Source organism: Drosophila grimshawi, unplaced genomic scaffold (genome assembly GCF_018153295.1).
Source record: "Drosophila grimshawi isolate 15287-2541.00 unplaced genomic scaffold, ASM1815329v1 contig_848, whole genome shotgun sequence".
Classification (NCBI taxonomy): Eukaryota; Metazoa; Arthropoda; class Insecta; order Diptera; family Drosophilidae; genus Drosophila; species Drosophila grimshawi.
The window spans coordinates 22,611,868-22,628,552 of NW_025063692.1; the positions used below are offsets into that span (position 1 = coordinate 22,611,868).

Here is a 16,685-nt window from a genome sequence, read left to right on the forward strand (position 1 = left end):
TCTTTTTCATTAATCTTGGTTGTGTTTTTTGGTGTGTTTTTTTGGTGTGTTTTTTGGTGTGTGTGGAAGCAATTGCTTATTAATTGTTTTCAGCTATATAAGCTACTCAGTAAATATGTATATTGTATATATGTATATGTATATATATCATATTTGAGTTTTTGGGGTTCTTCCTGTAAATTATGTAGCCCTTAATTAAAACTAAAGCACAAGGCATCGCCATTTCAAAAACTTTAAAAAACTTGTTCTTAATAATCATAGATATTGAAATCATAACTTTTACATTATATCATGTATTCAATAACAAAGTATGCACATATGTATATATGTATGTATAAGTATGTTTTGGTGCGCGCTACAGTGCAAAATATTTGCTTAACTATAAAATTCATTCACAGTTGTTTGTTTTGTTATCATTTTTGTGATTTTTCGTTTTTGATTATTATTTTAGGGATATAAAAACACATAATTGTAAACTGGAGACTGCAGCTTTAAGCAGCAATTTAAATTTCGTTTTCTTTTCTTCTTCTTTTTGTTGTTGTTGCTATTTTCACTGGAATTGCTAACTAACCAATACTTTCCAAGGTTTTCTACATTTCTTTGGATATTCTAAAAGGGAATGTTCTTCAGCAAATTTCTGATGAAGGCTCTTTTAAAATAACAATAATTAGCTACTTAATTAAAATACATAAAGGCTTGTGTGTGTATGATTTGATTCGATTTGATTTTGCTATTTACGAGTACATATTAATATATCCTTACAATGTCCTTCAATTGAATTTGTATCACAGCAATATATTTGTAATTTTATTATGTAAAATACACATGTTAATATGTATGAGTGTGAGTGTGTGTCTCGTCTCTAACCTGACCAAAATATGAGCTCGAAATGTTTGACACTTCTTTCGAAAACTAATGTCAGATATACTGTTTGCTAACGTTTTTAGTCAACTTTGATGAAGCATTTGTAATCTGGGTTATCTACAAAAGTGAGCTTATCTATGATGGAAAATCGATTGAAGTTTCAAATTAGCAAAACTAGCCAGGGATTTGTTTCCATATTTTAAAGTTTCAGTTCTTCTTGAAGCTCACTTTAAAGTAGAAAGTCTAATCGTTTACAAAAGCTAATAATAACAATAACTAAATATATTTGAATGCGATTTGCCCAAAGCGTTTTTAATGCGAACCTCAAATAGCGTTTAGTAGTATATAAAATCTTGTGTTTTGGCAAATGAAACCTAATCAAATAATTATTGGCCTATAGCACAAATTATAAGCTCTACATAGTATTGTACAAACATATGTGTATATGGGTTAAACCGTAGCACAATCAACAACCTAAATAGATCTGTATATGTGTAGCCATAAAATTGGACTTTGTACTTTCAAATACGTTTAATGGTGGGACCTGTAAAAAACACGGAAACTTTACGCTTCAATTTTTCCATTGTCGGCTCCACGTCCTCATCGTAATCATCATCCTCATCGTAATCATCATCATTGTATTGTTGTCCATTGTGGCCAAAGATGACGGTGCGCGTAAATGGCGGCACGCTCTTGGCTCCGTCGGATTCACTGAAACCAGGATTAAGTATTATATTCGGTATAAGCTCAATGCTGTCCCAACCATCTTGAAGTTCTAAAGGCCGCACACAGGGACAATAGATTTCGATGAAATTGAGCGTAGAAGTATACAACAGACAGATTGGGAGAGAGAGAGAGAGAGAGAGAGAGAAAGAGAGAGAGAGACAGAGAGAGAGAGAAAGAGAGAGAGATAGAGATAGAGATAAAGATAGAGAAATCGAAAAGAAATTAGATAAATAGACAAATAGACAAATAGTAGAACAAAAAAAATTGCATTAGAATTAATTTGACATCAATTACATTACCTTTATGATTCATTATTTTGTTAAGTTGTTTAATACATGTTTGTTAATTGAGTGAGAGTGCGTAAGAGTATTTGTGTGAAGGTGTGAGTCGGGAAGGCCACATTATTTACAGCCTTAGAACAATCTATGGACAGTGACAGATAGGCGCACTCATTAATTGATGAGCGGCTGATGCTGCGTATACTCAATTTGTGTCTTTGTCTGCTCTTGTGGATGTGGATGTGTGTGTGAGTGTGTGTGTGTGTGTGTAAGATTACAAGCACATATACAATATATGTATCTAACAATAAGCACATAACTCAAAATAATACGAGACTATAGAATATTCGGGTAAATGTATTTTTGTTCTTTCATTAACATTATAAGGATTTGAAACATTAAATATGCGTGCCAGAATAAAAGCACATAAAATGGAATTAAATTACTTCTTATGTATACATAGTTTATAACTGATTACATTTAGTTTACAACATCAATAAAGCGTTTATCTAACATTTAGCAATAGTACATAATTATTACACATTCAAATTCATTTTAACATGAACAAGGAAACGACAGCAACAAAGCAGGAAAGCATAAATCATATCACCGATCTTATCACAAGCTGACAAGTTTCCCATAGGTATTTAATCTTCATTTTCAAAGAATTTATAATTTATTTGTTCATTTGCTTTTGGTCACCACTTAAAGCTGTTACATTTCTTCTTCTTTTTTTGTGTTTGTTGTTTAATATCCTTTAAAATACTATTCCACTATTGGTTTTGTGCATAGTACAGTTCTACTTATGATTACTAAGTGCGAATTAAAAGTGAGCCACCTATCACAGTTGTACCTAACAATTATATAGATTGATAAAATAGGAAGATCTTACGAATGGAATTTTAAAAATAAGTCTATATATGTTATTATATATGCACTTTATCCTATCTGATAATGTGAAAAATCCTACAAATTATATTAAATCTTATTAAACTTGACGGTGTCTTAAATTTGCATATTTTGCTAAGTTAATGTCAAAATTGTATACTACTAAATTGTCAACAGGACGTACTATGATTGGAAGTGCTTTCTTCAGCCATGTTGCCATATGGTACAACAAAGTTTGTCTATCTTTATAGCCAACATTTTAAAGGTAAAGAAGAACAAACAATACAAACTTTGAATTTCTAAGCAAATAAGAAGCCTATATTGATCGTACTTTACATCAAAGTCATTTGCCATTTACATAGGTGTATCAAAATGGTAATCTACTATACATGAGATTAACCAAACCTACAAAAAGCAAGCGAAACACATGGCTTAAGACATCCAAAAAAACTGGAGACACGGATTCTTTGTCATCTTATTAGAATCGACAAACACTTTGATAAGTGGATGTGCTTTGCAGCCAAAGATGTTTACTATAACTGGTGACAGCAAATAGTCCACGACGATATTTAATATGTAAGCAAAAATATATTTCCATATATACATGTATGCGTTTAAAAAGCAAATGGGTCTTGTTGTATTTTTATACTCTGATACCCATAGATTAATAAGGGTTTATTATTCTTTTTCTATTTTTTTTTTTTGTAATTCCCTGCTCATTTACTGTCGGCAAATGAATTTCCTGAACAGGACTGACCAAGACTGCGTAAGCACTTAGCCCAATCCACAAGCCACCTCAGGGGCTTTTTGTCTACGTATTATTACAATGGTATCAGAGTACTGCGTAGTCGGCTGTTTCCGACTGCAACGTTCTTATTTGATTTTTCACTTAATTTGTGGTTGATTAGCATCAGACGAACGTTGTTAAACACATAACTTAAAATTATATATCAACACCAACAACAACGACAACAAAATGATATATGCATATCATGTAAATAAAAAACAAAAAACGAACAACAAAAAAACAGCGGGCAAATAAAACCAATATGCATAAAAGAAAACGTTTTTAATGGGCACTATTCACACTAAATATTGCATGAATTTGTAAAAAAAAAAAAAACTGTTATGCGTATTGGGCCCATTAAAAAGCATTCGATTTGTGTGTATCTTGAGCATTTACAATACTGGCTATATGATAATGCAATGACAACAACAATAGTTAGCATCTTGTGCACTACAATAAGTTGCATTAGCAACAGCATCAGCATCAGCATTTTGTAGTTAATGTTGCTGTTGCATTTATTTGGTATCTTTGCGTATCGTTTCACGGCTAAATTTCTGGCAACAATAACAACAACATGATTTAATACCCAAATCATAATTCATCGAATGTTAATATATCGCTGTGTTTGCTGTTGCTAGTGTCAATTATGATTTGGATTTTGTTATTGTTATTGCCGTTGGTGAATTTGCTGTACCCATTTGCGTTGATTGATAGCACTCCTTAGAGAGCACAATACAGAGTCCAATGGCTAATATCACAAGTGTTCCCAGCACTATACTGACGGCGACTATCCAAATGCGTGGATCGAAATTATCTAAGTCGGGTTTTATAAGGCGTATGAGATCTGCAAGGTCGTCGAGCGTTTTGAGATAGATAAGAAAAAGAGAGATGACAACAAAATTACCAGATACAAATACTTGACCAAATTGTACACATTAAAAAGTATATTAAATGAGAAACGAAAAAAAGAAAATCCAATACCAAATAGATCTATAGGTAATACGATCAAATAATACAATAAAGTAAGTTCTAATGCCCGTACCATACATAAATAACTAAATACACATCAGGCACAGGGATCACCTTATCACCACATCATAGTTGGCACTTGAGATGAATGTGATATGTGAATGGCAACCCTGCACGCGCCGTAGAGTTGACAAAAGTAAACAATTACTACACATAGATGTTTGTACGAAAGATGTACGATAGATACGACAGCAAGAAAACTATCGAATATTTAGTATAGCCTAGCTATAACTATTATTTGGATTATTATTAATATTTATCGGATTAGTTGCCTGGCCCGATTGGGCAATTTTCTTGATAGATTCTAGTTGTAGTACGGAAATTAAAATGAATTCCTGATTGGCTGCTTACCCTCTTCCTTGGTCTCCGGCAATGTTGTCACATTGGTGGTGACCACTTCACCGCTGCCCAACTCATTGTTGGCCCATATTCGAAACTCGTATGTGGTGTTGGGGGCCAAGCGATAGACCTCCATTTGTCGCTGCGCCCCGGAAGTGATTATGTACCGGAAATGATTGTTCGTTTTGTACAGATTAAGTACGAAGCCCTATTATACCATACTCACCACGTTGGGCGCTATATTAATGGGATCCATGCGACTCCACTCGTTCTCAAAGCTGGCATTTGCCGGCGGGGTTTTATACGAAACATTGCGAAATTCAGCGGTAAAACTGCGCACCGGGTAGCCACCGGATTGAGTCTTATTGAAACGCCAAATGAGAAAGCCCAGTATGGTGGACGCCTTAAAATAGAGCTGTGTCACCGGGCCAGGTGTGGTGCGCACCGTTAGCTTGATTCGTTGAAAAGCCTGATACGCTCGCTCCTCCTCCTCCACCTGCTCCACTTCATCCTGAATGGCTGGCTGCTTCTGCTGCTGTTCATCCTGCTGTTCCCCTTCCAATGATTGCTGCTGCGGTGAGGTAGTCGCTGGTATTGTGGTTGTGACTGTGGTCGCTATTATGGATGTTGTTCTCGTTGTTGCCAGTGGCAGCGTCGCAAAGCACACATAAATGCCGCTATCCGAAGTATTCACATTGCGCAACAACAACACACGCCCAGTCTATAAAAGGGGGAAATGCATGAAACTGTCGATTATCACGCCTTCCTTACATTGTTGAATTAATCAATTAATTAATTAATCAAGCAATTAATTAGTTTTAATATTAACCAATTTAGTCTGAAAATAGGAATGGGCTTACTGCGCAACATCCATTTGCCAACAAATGCTTTGCTTTGTTAAAATGCAATTTTTTGTTTTTTTGTATATTTGCATACCTGAATAATGGTGCTATTACTGCCGTGTTCCTTAACCCACATTATACTGCCCTCTGCTATACATGGTATGCTGACATTACCGCCCTTATCCGTCGCGTATTCGTTGTACTTGATTGTGATACTGAGCACCGTTAGCACTGCAATATATAAAGTATTTACAAAATTCATTCAGATGTAGGCTAATATTATCGGTTCAAGGTGCTTAGCTTAACTATTTACAACGAAAACAGTCTGAGTATAAGTACTCAACAAAAAATCCTCAATAAATTACGTATACGTATCTTTCAGCATTTAGTAAGATTTAGTGAAAGTTCTTAGACAGTCGAATAGTAAACATATACAAAAAAAAAAGGAACTTAATAAATTAGGTATACGTGTATGTAGAATATTATATATTTATCACAAGTTATTAGTCCCAGTTCCTACACGGTATTACACAGTCGACCAGTAAATATGCAACGATGGCGTTGCCTCGATTGAATGCAATTAAAATGCTTCAATCAGCAAACGCAATCATTAGGCGCACTACGATTGATTGACTTGATATAGTCAACACACAACCATGTGTTTTTGGCCCGTGAAACTGGACAAAGAGCGTTTAGTCAAGTGGATCATGGTGAACCGGACGGATCATTTCCTGTCCGTCTACTTTCGGGGACTGGCGCTCAGCTGCAGTGCACAGAAGCGATCGGTTCAACGGCGGCTTACTGCCTATCTGGCGCTGGTGCTCGGCGAAATGCTGCTGCAGTCTTGGCGCTATTTTCGCAATGACTGGCATATTAACGACTTGAAGGAACAGCAGCAGGAGCGATATCAATTCAATGCCTTTGCCAAGATCATTGATGTAATGAATGTGGCCTATCTGGTGGCCCATATGCTGATGGTGTCGCAAACCCTCCTCTTGCGCAATCGAGAGCGGCGACTGTTGGCCGAGTTGCCGCCCGTGAGACATGCCGGCGCTCTGATCAATGTGCGCCTCCATGTGGCACTTGAGTGCACCGTTACGGGTACAGCCCTTGCTCTGGTCATTGTCAACTCGGTGCAGGGTCAGCGCATTCAGCTGTTGACCAATTTGCGAAACCTGCTCACCACGCAGGCGGTGCGGGCGCGTTATCTGCAGGTGACATTGCTGGTGGTGCGCCTGGATACTCTACTATTGAAGCTACAGCAGCAGGTGGCTAATGGACGCCGAACCGATCTGGAGCTGCGAGCTTCATATGCCCATATTGTGCAGCTGGCCCGCCGCTTATCCCATTTGTATGGATTCTCTGTGCTGATGATGAACATACTCTGCATTGGCGACTTCATTGTGGTGTTCTATGCGTATATTATATTGTGGCAGCTGGATGCCACAAAGGTTACTTGGCTCCTGATCTGGCAGACGTTTAACGTCATGCTGCCCACAGTAACAAAAATTTGGATACTGTGCGCCGTCTGCCATAACTCCATCCAGCGCGTAAGTTGTCCAAGTATGCCCTCACTAACCGAATCTCATTTGTCTGCAGTCACAGCAGCTTCTACGGCAGATAACATCCCGGAGAACCGCAACACGCAACCAAGTCGATGAGTTCTCACTCCAGATTATGCAGAATACCGTCCAGTTCGCAGTATGCGGCATCTATCAACTGAATCTGAAGACAATGGCTGGGGTAGGCTCTATCGGAGGCGAAGTCGCTTCAATTAAGAAGTATTCATTTCACCATATTCTCTTCTTGCAGATGTTTCTCTTCATCATTGAAACCATGGTCATATTTCTTCAGTTTGTCCAGCTAAGCAATTTCATGGGTTGAAGCCAAGTTCGTGAGAATTATCTAGATAGATAGTACGGATGGCTACCTAACCACGAGTGTCCCGTAGAACAAAGAAATTCAATCTGCGACATACTCTGTTTGCAATATTTCTTTGAAAAATTCGAAAATTTATCTTTGTTTTGCTTAGGGCCGAAAAAATAATGAACCTTTTTTTTCGTACACCGCGGCTCTTTCTCACTGTGGGAATAAACCAAAAATAATATATAAGCAATGTGGTTGTGAAACTTTATACAGAGCAATCGATAAAAAAAAACTACATCACGCTATATGTACTATAGTTAGTATTGGCCAAAGCAAAATCAATAGCAGCAAAAATGCATACAACTGCAACATGCTGTCGGAAGTTTAAATATATATTTAATTAAAAAAGAAACTTGTCTTTTGCAATCTGCTCGCATATGAAACTGTCATTTTTCAGAACTGCGACACGCAGCATTTTATACATTTTCCACCACAACTCATATCGATAGCATCACAAAAAAAAAAAAGTGGATTGGGACCATTTATACCCCAAACACATTAAAAAGACATCTCTGACCCAATTTGTACTTTTACCCAGCTGCCCGTTTATTATATTCATCCAATCGCTATTCCACATATGTTAGCAAGTGGCTAAGAACTTTCAATTTATATGTGGCAGATATCCGAATTCGTGATTTATGAGGGCTGTGTTGGGCATAGCCAAGAAATATTCTGAGCAATCTTAGGAAGAGATTCTCAGTAATCTATATTACAAGCTTGATAGCTCTACCACAGTAATACTTGGAGTTATAGAACTTTTAAGGGTGGGAGCGGATGTGACTATACAATTTTTTTAATGGATTTTTGAAGTTATTATTTGTGTAGCATCTTCCAAATTTAATGAAAACAACCAAATTTAGCGAATCTAACTTTAGAATTGTGGAAAATATGTGGTTTTATCGATTTGAAGTTTTCGATATTATCGATCTCAAACCCCACAATTCTAACAAATTTGTCTGAGACAGGCATAGATGAGCATGAGTTCCAAGTTTTAAGTCCATGGACTTAGGCATACATACATACTGAGTGCAACAAAAGCAATAGGACATGTTCCACACTTCTGACTCGCCCAGAAATGCTGATCTAAAACAATGCTTCGTTTCACACTCCATGACACAATTACAGTACCCTGCTCTGGGTCCGCTCCAATCAGTAAAGATTATCAGTGCATGCAAGCATAATAATAAGCAGGCGCACAGTGGCCCAACAGTTGCGAACTTGCCATCAACAGGAATGTCAAATTCGGGATGTGTGTCACACCGAAGTAAAGCTTGTGGCAAGCTATGTAGCAGAAACTGAGCACACGGCTTAGTGTCAGATAAGGCAACTGATGTAAAGCTGTAACTACACATCTGAATTTGTATGTGTGCGTGTGTAAGTGTCCGTGTACAGTGTACACTGTGCAAACATGCAATTATGTAATGTGCAGCTGAGAAGTATGCAATGCAAACTGTATACCGGTCTGTTGCTGACGTCACTTAATTGATTTTAGCGTGCGTCAATTACAATTGCAGTTTCACTTTCACTTTCACTCACACACTTCACCACTCCAGCCACTTAGTCAAACCAATGTGCCAATGTGCGTCCATTAGTTGTGTATGTGTGTGTTGTTTAATTAGCTCCCTTTGGGGTTTTCGACTGTGCTTCAACCACAGCAGAAGATGCTTGGATTAGAATTCGTATTAAAATAAACTGAGGTCGATACCCAAATGGCGAAAGGTGTAGTTAAGATTCTTGAGCGCTCAAGTACATATGAATCGCGATAGGAACATACAAATTTTGGCAACGAGCCTGTTTATTATTTTATTTCAATTAAAAGTCGTAATGATCATTTTATATTTGACTTTTTAGATCAGATGAGTGATGAACATGTGTATAAGCCAAGGTTGCAGTCAGGTTAAAAACGACTCAAGTTCACTTTTTACCTCTGCTTAATACAGTTGAAACCACAAATTATTCATATGAGGTTGAGGTTCTTTTCCTTTGGGGGAGGGAGGGGGCAGTCCCATTAAAATGAAATGGTAGGCTTAAAGAACCAAAGTAAAAAACGTTTGCCAATACATTTCATCATTGCAAAAAAAAAAACAATGTAGTTACGATTTTAAGACACCCTGTAACAAAGTATTGTTTGAAGTGCATGCAAAGCTAACTGCGACGCAGTTTAAATACAACTGATTACGTTAAATCTGTACGTCTCAAATAAATATATAAGTATGTTAATTCGAAAGTTAACTGTGAAACTTTCATCACGTTGTGCTACATACAATCAAAATTGTATGACGAGTAGTTCCAGGGTATTTTGTAGCGCTGCGGAATGCTGAATGAATGTCGTCGTGGGCGCAGCCCCATGAAATGGAAGAAAGTGGGAGAAATTATTTTTCTTTTATATACACTTGAACTGGATGTTGCCATCTTGTAGTGAGATATGTAACGACGAAACTCACGCGATATGAGTTATTTATCTTTTGCAAAAAAAAATTGTTAAACACTTCCAAGCGTTTCGGTTTTCCTTAATTAATAACAATAATTAAATAAAAAATTATAACAAATTTAAAATGGACTTTGTTATGCAAGGGCATGTTATCGTCGGCGTGCCAAAGATTGATTGTATTTCCCGTTGTATTTCATTTCGCTCTCCTTGGAATTCAACCGTGTCCATGCCGGTCGATTCGACGTTTTTCAACGGCTGTTGGGCACGGAGTCCACTTGCATTTGGTGGCCACAATGTTGTTACCCAATTGACAAGCATTTTGCTTGTATTGCAGGTAAAGCAAGCGATAAAACTATAGTCAGTGGCGGACAAGTGATACCCTGTATACAAGTATACAAACTGGTAAGAACTTTAAAGCTAGTTTGCCAATTCAATTTGAAGACTGTTGCAAGTTGCAACAAACCCGCAAAATGAGCAAATAAAAACGTTTTACACTTGGAAATACTAACTATTGCCTTTGCTATATCATACACTACTGAACCAATTGTATATGTGCAGAGTATAAACATTAATATATGTATCTACAGGAAAATACAATGATAACAATATATATGTATTTATTATGACGCACAAGTCGTTTTAGTTTATAGAAATGCAGCATGCTTTTCTACAAACAACTGGAAATCACTTGTTGTTCTCTCAAACTAAATACAATAGCTTAAGAAAAATATTCCTGAGGCGTTGTCTGAAGTAATAAAGTGTTAAAGTTTCTGACTCAAGAAGACTTGTTGGTGCCACATTGCATTGTGCCCAGTCAGCAAAATTGGCTGCAAATAACAATAACAGCAAGCAATAATAAAAAAAAATAAAGTAAAACAGACACGTTTGCCAAGCACTTGGTAATTCTAATCTTATCCCAGAATTAATTAAAATTCATAATTAGCTAACGTGCAAGTCGTTGCTGGGAACAACGAGGTCAGAGCAGCGGCTAATCCGGAACCACTTGCTCGTTGTCCGGATGCCAAATTGCCATGGAAGCAGATGGAGCTGCTGATGCAGATGGAAAAAGAAAGCGAAAAAAGGGTGCTTGCTCTGACTGTGGATGGACGTCAATTCTCATTTAAGCCTTGTTTGTGCTGCTTGCTGTGTTTTAACCAAACATTTGATGTTGCATGTTGCGAGGGTCGTATATGAGATGTTATGGTTAAAAAGTTGCTGAATTGCTTCAAACTAGCGGAACTACTGGATTATGTGCAATTCCAGTGAAATATCCATATCCAGATAAGAGCATGATCTCATAAAAAACTAAAATGTATTCTTACAATCGTTAATTGCTGGGTGACCCATATAATTTATAATTTAAATTTGTCTTTCGCTGGCTTCTTCATAGAGTTCGTCCGACAGGATTCGAGAAACTATACAGTATAAAATAAAAAACACTTGACCTGGTTTTGGCTAAAGACATATTCGTTTTCTTATAAATACAAATACAAATTTATATTTATGAAAATTTGATTTATGTCGAAATTTTTAATGTAATATAATAATAATAAAATGCGCTTGACTGAAGCAGTTGGAGTTCAAAATTATTGATAATGTCTTAATATGCCAAACAAATATATTAATCCCAAAGATTCATGTATAACCTAGTCAAGAGTCCGTTGCTTATTGTGTTCGCGTGAGTAACTTCAATAAGAAAGAATGCTCTAGTCGAGAGAGCTCGATTAACAAATATTGCATTGCCGTGACAAAAACTCACGTTCAAGCAGCGCTTATGGGTTATTATATAATATTTTCAAAACGGCAAGTTTCCTTAAAATCGATAAGATTCATTTGGGGATATATCAAATATAAAACTTATCTTCGTTTAGCTCCAAAGTGACCCGCACAGCATAGTAAAGTAATGTCTTTGTCGCTGCTTTGAATACGCTTTGCTGTTGTATGATGTGATTAACGGATATACAGTGTATAAGAACAATAAGAACAATAACAACAACTACACCTACAACGCGGGAAATTCATAACCTTGCGTCGAATGGAAAATCAATGCAAAATCAAAAGTCCCACATACGACCCGTGGCAGGCGATGTGTCGTCACGTGTGAGAGTGTATTTATATAAAGAACAAAGAGTGCCAGCTTTCGGATGCCTCACCTTTTGAGCTTGACACTGAAATTTGGCACCAGTGGCTTTAGAACAAAAATAGACGAGCGAAAATAGTACCGGCTGTTGTTCTTGATTGCTTGTAAGGGTTAAGTCCTAATTACCCTTTGTTTTGCTGCATGCCCCTTCCGTGCAGGTGCGGTCTTTGTGAAGAATATGAGCGCATCTCGAAACAAGTCGACAGGCTCTCAACCAAGCATCGAAACTAACCATCGCCAACTAACTAGACAAAGGTCAGGGCAGAATCGTCTGCCCCTAAAACCAACCCAAATCAGGCAGGCAGATAGCTGCCTCAAACAATCGCACAATAGCTTAGCTGTATGACAGCTGAGTTAACTCTAATGCACAATGCAGTTGGGGTTGATGCGCCTGGCTCTGGCTGTTTGTCGTCCTATTGTTCTAAGCGGGATGCAATGGTTGTTCTCAAACTGGCATTTACAACGTTCATGCATAAATCATACAAAGGACCACAATTGAAAGACCATTGCAACCAGCCAACAAACTTTATTTGACATGACTAAAAAAGGACATCAGCTGGCAGCTTTGATCATAAATTTTAGAATGTGCATAGAGTTTGAAGAGCTACAAAATCGCAAGCAACAATGAACATCCATAAAAAGAATTGCACTTTGCAAATTGCAAATTGAGTAAAGTTATGAAATATGACCTTTAAACATATTCACATGTTTATATATATGATATGAGATCGATAAAAACATTTTAGTTACAAATATCACTTCAACTTATAAATGAGAAGGATTTCGAACAATTACATACAATTGTGTAATTCTTTTACATCATTTTGACAATAATAAAAATAAGTAAAGAAATATATTGATGAAGTATTTTTGATTTTACATGCAAGTAATGTATTTTTATTAATATATTATCCTTCAGCTAAGAAATTATAATTTATATACTACTCTATAAGGTTGCTTTTAACTTTGCTACTCATTTTAGTTACATATTTGACGTGCATCGCCAACTGTCTACCTGCTGTCATTGAGCTAAAACTTTGGAAATGGCGAGCTCATATGCACACTAATTAATTGTGGCTGCTACTGTTTAAGTTCCAAATCAAAAGCAAACATTCGCAGAGCTGTCGAAATTGAATTTCCACACTCATTCTGGACTAGACGCGGTTTTTGTTATCACTGTTGGCTGTCCAAAAACTTTTTAATTAAAAGTAAACGCATAGGCCACCAGATGACCGCGAAGGGAAGCCAACAAAAATCGTTTCAGATAGCAATCGGAGAATAATAGTATTATGTCAATTACTATTACACTGCCTCGCCCACACGTCCCAGTTGTTGCATTCCCCATACTAGCAGCTACACTAGGACGGACCAAAATGTGCTGCACGGTATGGAGTCAAAGGTTAATACGTAATTTACATGCAAATCGAGGTGGCTTGGAGTAAAATAAACAGCAAGCAGGTACAAGTAGCAGTTTAGAGTGTATCGTTTATTTAGTCAGTCCAGATTTACCATCGAACAATAGCAACAGCAACAGCAACAGCAATAACAAAACCAACTACACGTCAAGTCTCCAATAGCTTGCACAATGCCGTTAGATTTAAGTTAATTCAACGACAATTTAGATTGAAAATAACCTCTTTAAAAATTCGAATAATTTACTATATGTATTTTGTGCATCTGTTATACACCGAATTGGTTAGTTACTTAGTATTTACTACTTTGCAACCCAATAAATTTCGACTGACAAGCTATGCTGCAAACATTTGGGCAAGGCAATGTCGGCAATTCCAATTCCAGTGAGAACCTGGCATACTCTGAATACTCTCTGTAGCAACTCAATTTTAGCACTTTACCTGACTCTAACAGAGTACAAAAATATTTAGAAAATTTAGAACTGTGTATAAGGCATCTGGTAGTTGAATATTCTCTATGGAAAGCGTCGTAAATTTGTTTAGCTAAAATTACAAAACCAAAAAATGTTTCAGCTGTGATTATAAAGTTGTCCGGCTCTTAGTCAATGTTTGCCATTTATTTATTAATTTCAATAAATACAAAATTTCATTGCAATAAGTGCTTAAGCATGAAATTCAATTTATAGCTGCCAATTTGTTAAACTTTTCTGCAATAGATACCATATTGATACCAGCTTAAGAATTAATTTATCATATATTCCTTTTTTATTCGAAGTATTCCTAGACAGAGGAAATGTTATCCAAGATTTACGACTCCCATGGCGTAAGGTAAGTAAGGATGTATGAAAATACTTTAAATATGTTTGGTGCTCAAGCAAAATTAATTGCTTTTGGCCAACCCGTCGAATTGGGTTAGGTTCTCACAGGAAGCCCATATGTGCCGAGGGGCCCAAACTTATAACAAATTATTAATTATGAAAGCCGAGGAGGGTAAAAATTGCAACTGAGTGTAACGACACGTATTCACGGCATGTCTTAGAGCTGCCTGCCTGACACGGCGTATGAGCAACAATTGTGAAATTTCTATGGAATATTTGATCGATTCGAAGGCAGAGGCTTTGTCAGTTTGTTTATTTGCTCTTTGCCGTTTGCTGCAGGCAGATTATGTAAAGTAGCGACAAAGAGCGCGGCATATGTTGTGCGTAGTATTATTCCGTATCACTTTAGGATTAACTTACCTTGGGTGAACAATAATAAATTGAACGATGACAGCGCTAGCACGTAGCTGGATGTGGAAGACATGCTTCCATATTACACTTTACATAAGCGTTGTTGTTGGCCTTGCCGATGCCGGCTGGAAATCAGCAATGGGTAATATGAAAAGCGAAAGTAAGTAAAAACAAAATAACAAAAACAAGTATAACAAATGGTAACTCGTGACAAAAACGAGGGGCGGGGAGACGAGGCGCCAAAGACTGCCACACGGCTAAACGCTATTCTACGCTTGTTCTCGTTGCTATTGTTGTTATTGTCGCCTCACTGGTGCCTCCTTTTGACGTAACTTTAACTTCGTCACTGGGCGATTCTAACGTGCAGCACACCACAATAAAAAAAAGGCATTGAATCAATTAAACAAATGCCAAAATAAAGAAAACATCAACCAAAAAAAAAAAAAGGAACAACAAAAAACGTTCGTGTATCTTTCGGGCCTTTCAATGCGTTCACACTGGGCTTCGGTGTTGTGGATAGATTGTCGTTGTTATTATTATTAATGCTGTTTTTAGTTGTGGCTATTGCTATTGCTTTTGGTGTTGTTGGTGTTGGTGTTGGCGTTGCTTGTTCTTTTTGCTTGCGCGGCACGGGCGTCCGTTGCGTTCGAGATACGTTGCTCGACTAAACTGCTGCTTAGCGTCGTGGTTACGACTTCAGCTTCGTGTTTGACCCATCGCCAAATGCGAATGCGAATGTGAATATGGATATGGGAATGTGTGGGTGTTGGTGTTGGTGTTTCTGCTGGTGCTGGTGCTGGAGTCCTTTTAGTCCGCTCTCCCTATTGCCACTCACGCGCATGCTGCTAGCTACGCAAAGGACACAAATAATGTGGGTGGCACGACTTGCCCAAGGTGGAGTCAAATCATTTGGGTTATAGATTTTGTTGCTGTTGATTTTATTGATGTTATTGTTATTGTTGTTGTTGTGGTCAACATTCGCAAACATCGCGTGCTAGATCTGAGTCCAAAAGTTCTGCAAATCTTTAACCTTCAGATGTATACGAAAGTTATCGACTGATTTTTTTGACGTGTTTCGTGGCTCAATAGCACCACTTACCCTGGCCACCAATAATCACATATATATTATAAGAACTGCAAGCAAACATTTAATCAAAATGAAAGCACAAGACAATAAATGGCTCGAAATAAGCACATATTTTACAGTTGATGCTGAAAAATATATCAAATTGAATATCGATATAAGTAGAAGAATTATAGTTTTACCCTCAGAGACAGGTTGTCAATAGCTCTAATATCTATGCGAAAACAAAAATCTCCCAAGAATTATTTCTGTATATTTGTTCGAAAGTAGGAATAAAAACATTAAAGAAAAGATTTTTAGTTTTACTCTTGTTTTTTGTATTAAGTTGCACTTTTGTTTTATTATGCGTCTGCAGACAAATTTATCTAATTATCTAATCATTTAATTTAAGATATACACATAATTATTATCAATAAATAAACAAATTAGATAAAACAAAATCTGTGGTTAAGTAAACATGATCTCCATTAAAAAAACCCTCAGATTTTGCTTTTCACATTTTCAACCTTAAATACATATATAGATATAAACCTATTCGTATGTATATGTATATATAAATATATATAAGTATACATATGCATATATGTAAGTAGTATTTTTCTATTTGTAAATAAAGTATTTTCAATGTTTGGATTTCTCTCTGTTAAGTCTGTTAATGACTGAGTGTATAATTTACTATTAAGCAAATATAGGAATATTAATTGTGATTT

General features: G+C 36.8%; 1 protein-coding gene across 4 annotated transcripts; it reads right to left on the reverse strand.

Moving 5' to 3' along the window:
- Positions 1-427: 427 nt before the first annotated feature.
- Positions 428-15,310, reverse strand: LOC6565429. Of its 4 annotated transcripts, none has more exons than XM_032737840.2 (6): positions 14,901-15,310; positions 5,848-5,984; positions 5,138-5,632; positions 4,924-5,053; positions 4,238-4,387; positions 428-1,639 (listed from the first exon to the last, which is right to left on the reverse strand). In XM_032737840.2, the coding sequence occupies exons 1-6, from the start codon at positions 14,962-14,964 to the stop codon at positions 1,386-1,388; spliced, it is 1,230 nt and encodes a 409-aa protein (XP_032593731.1). In that variant the 5' UTR covers positions 14,965-15,310; the 3' UTR covers positions 428-1,385. The 4 variants fall into 4 exon arrangements, with proteins under 4 accessions (XP_032593731.1, XP_001991184.1, XP_043072254.1 ...); XM_043216319.1 differs by having other exon boundaries at positions 1,376-1,575; XM_001991148.3 differs by lacking the exon at positions 4,238-4,387 and having other exon boundaries at positions 814-1,639.
- Positions 15,311-16,685: the final 1,375 nt, after the last annotated feature.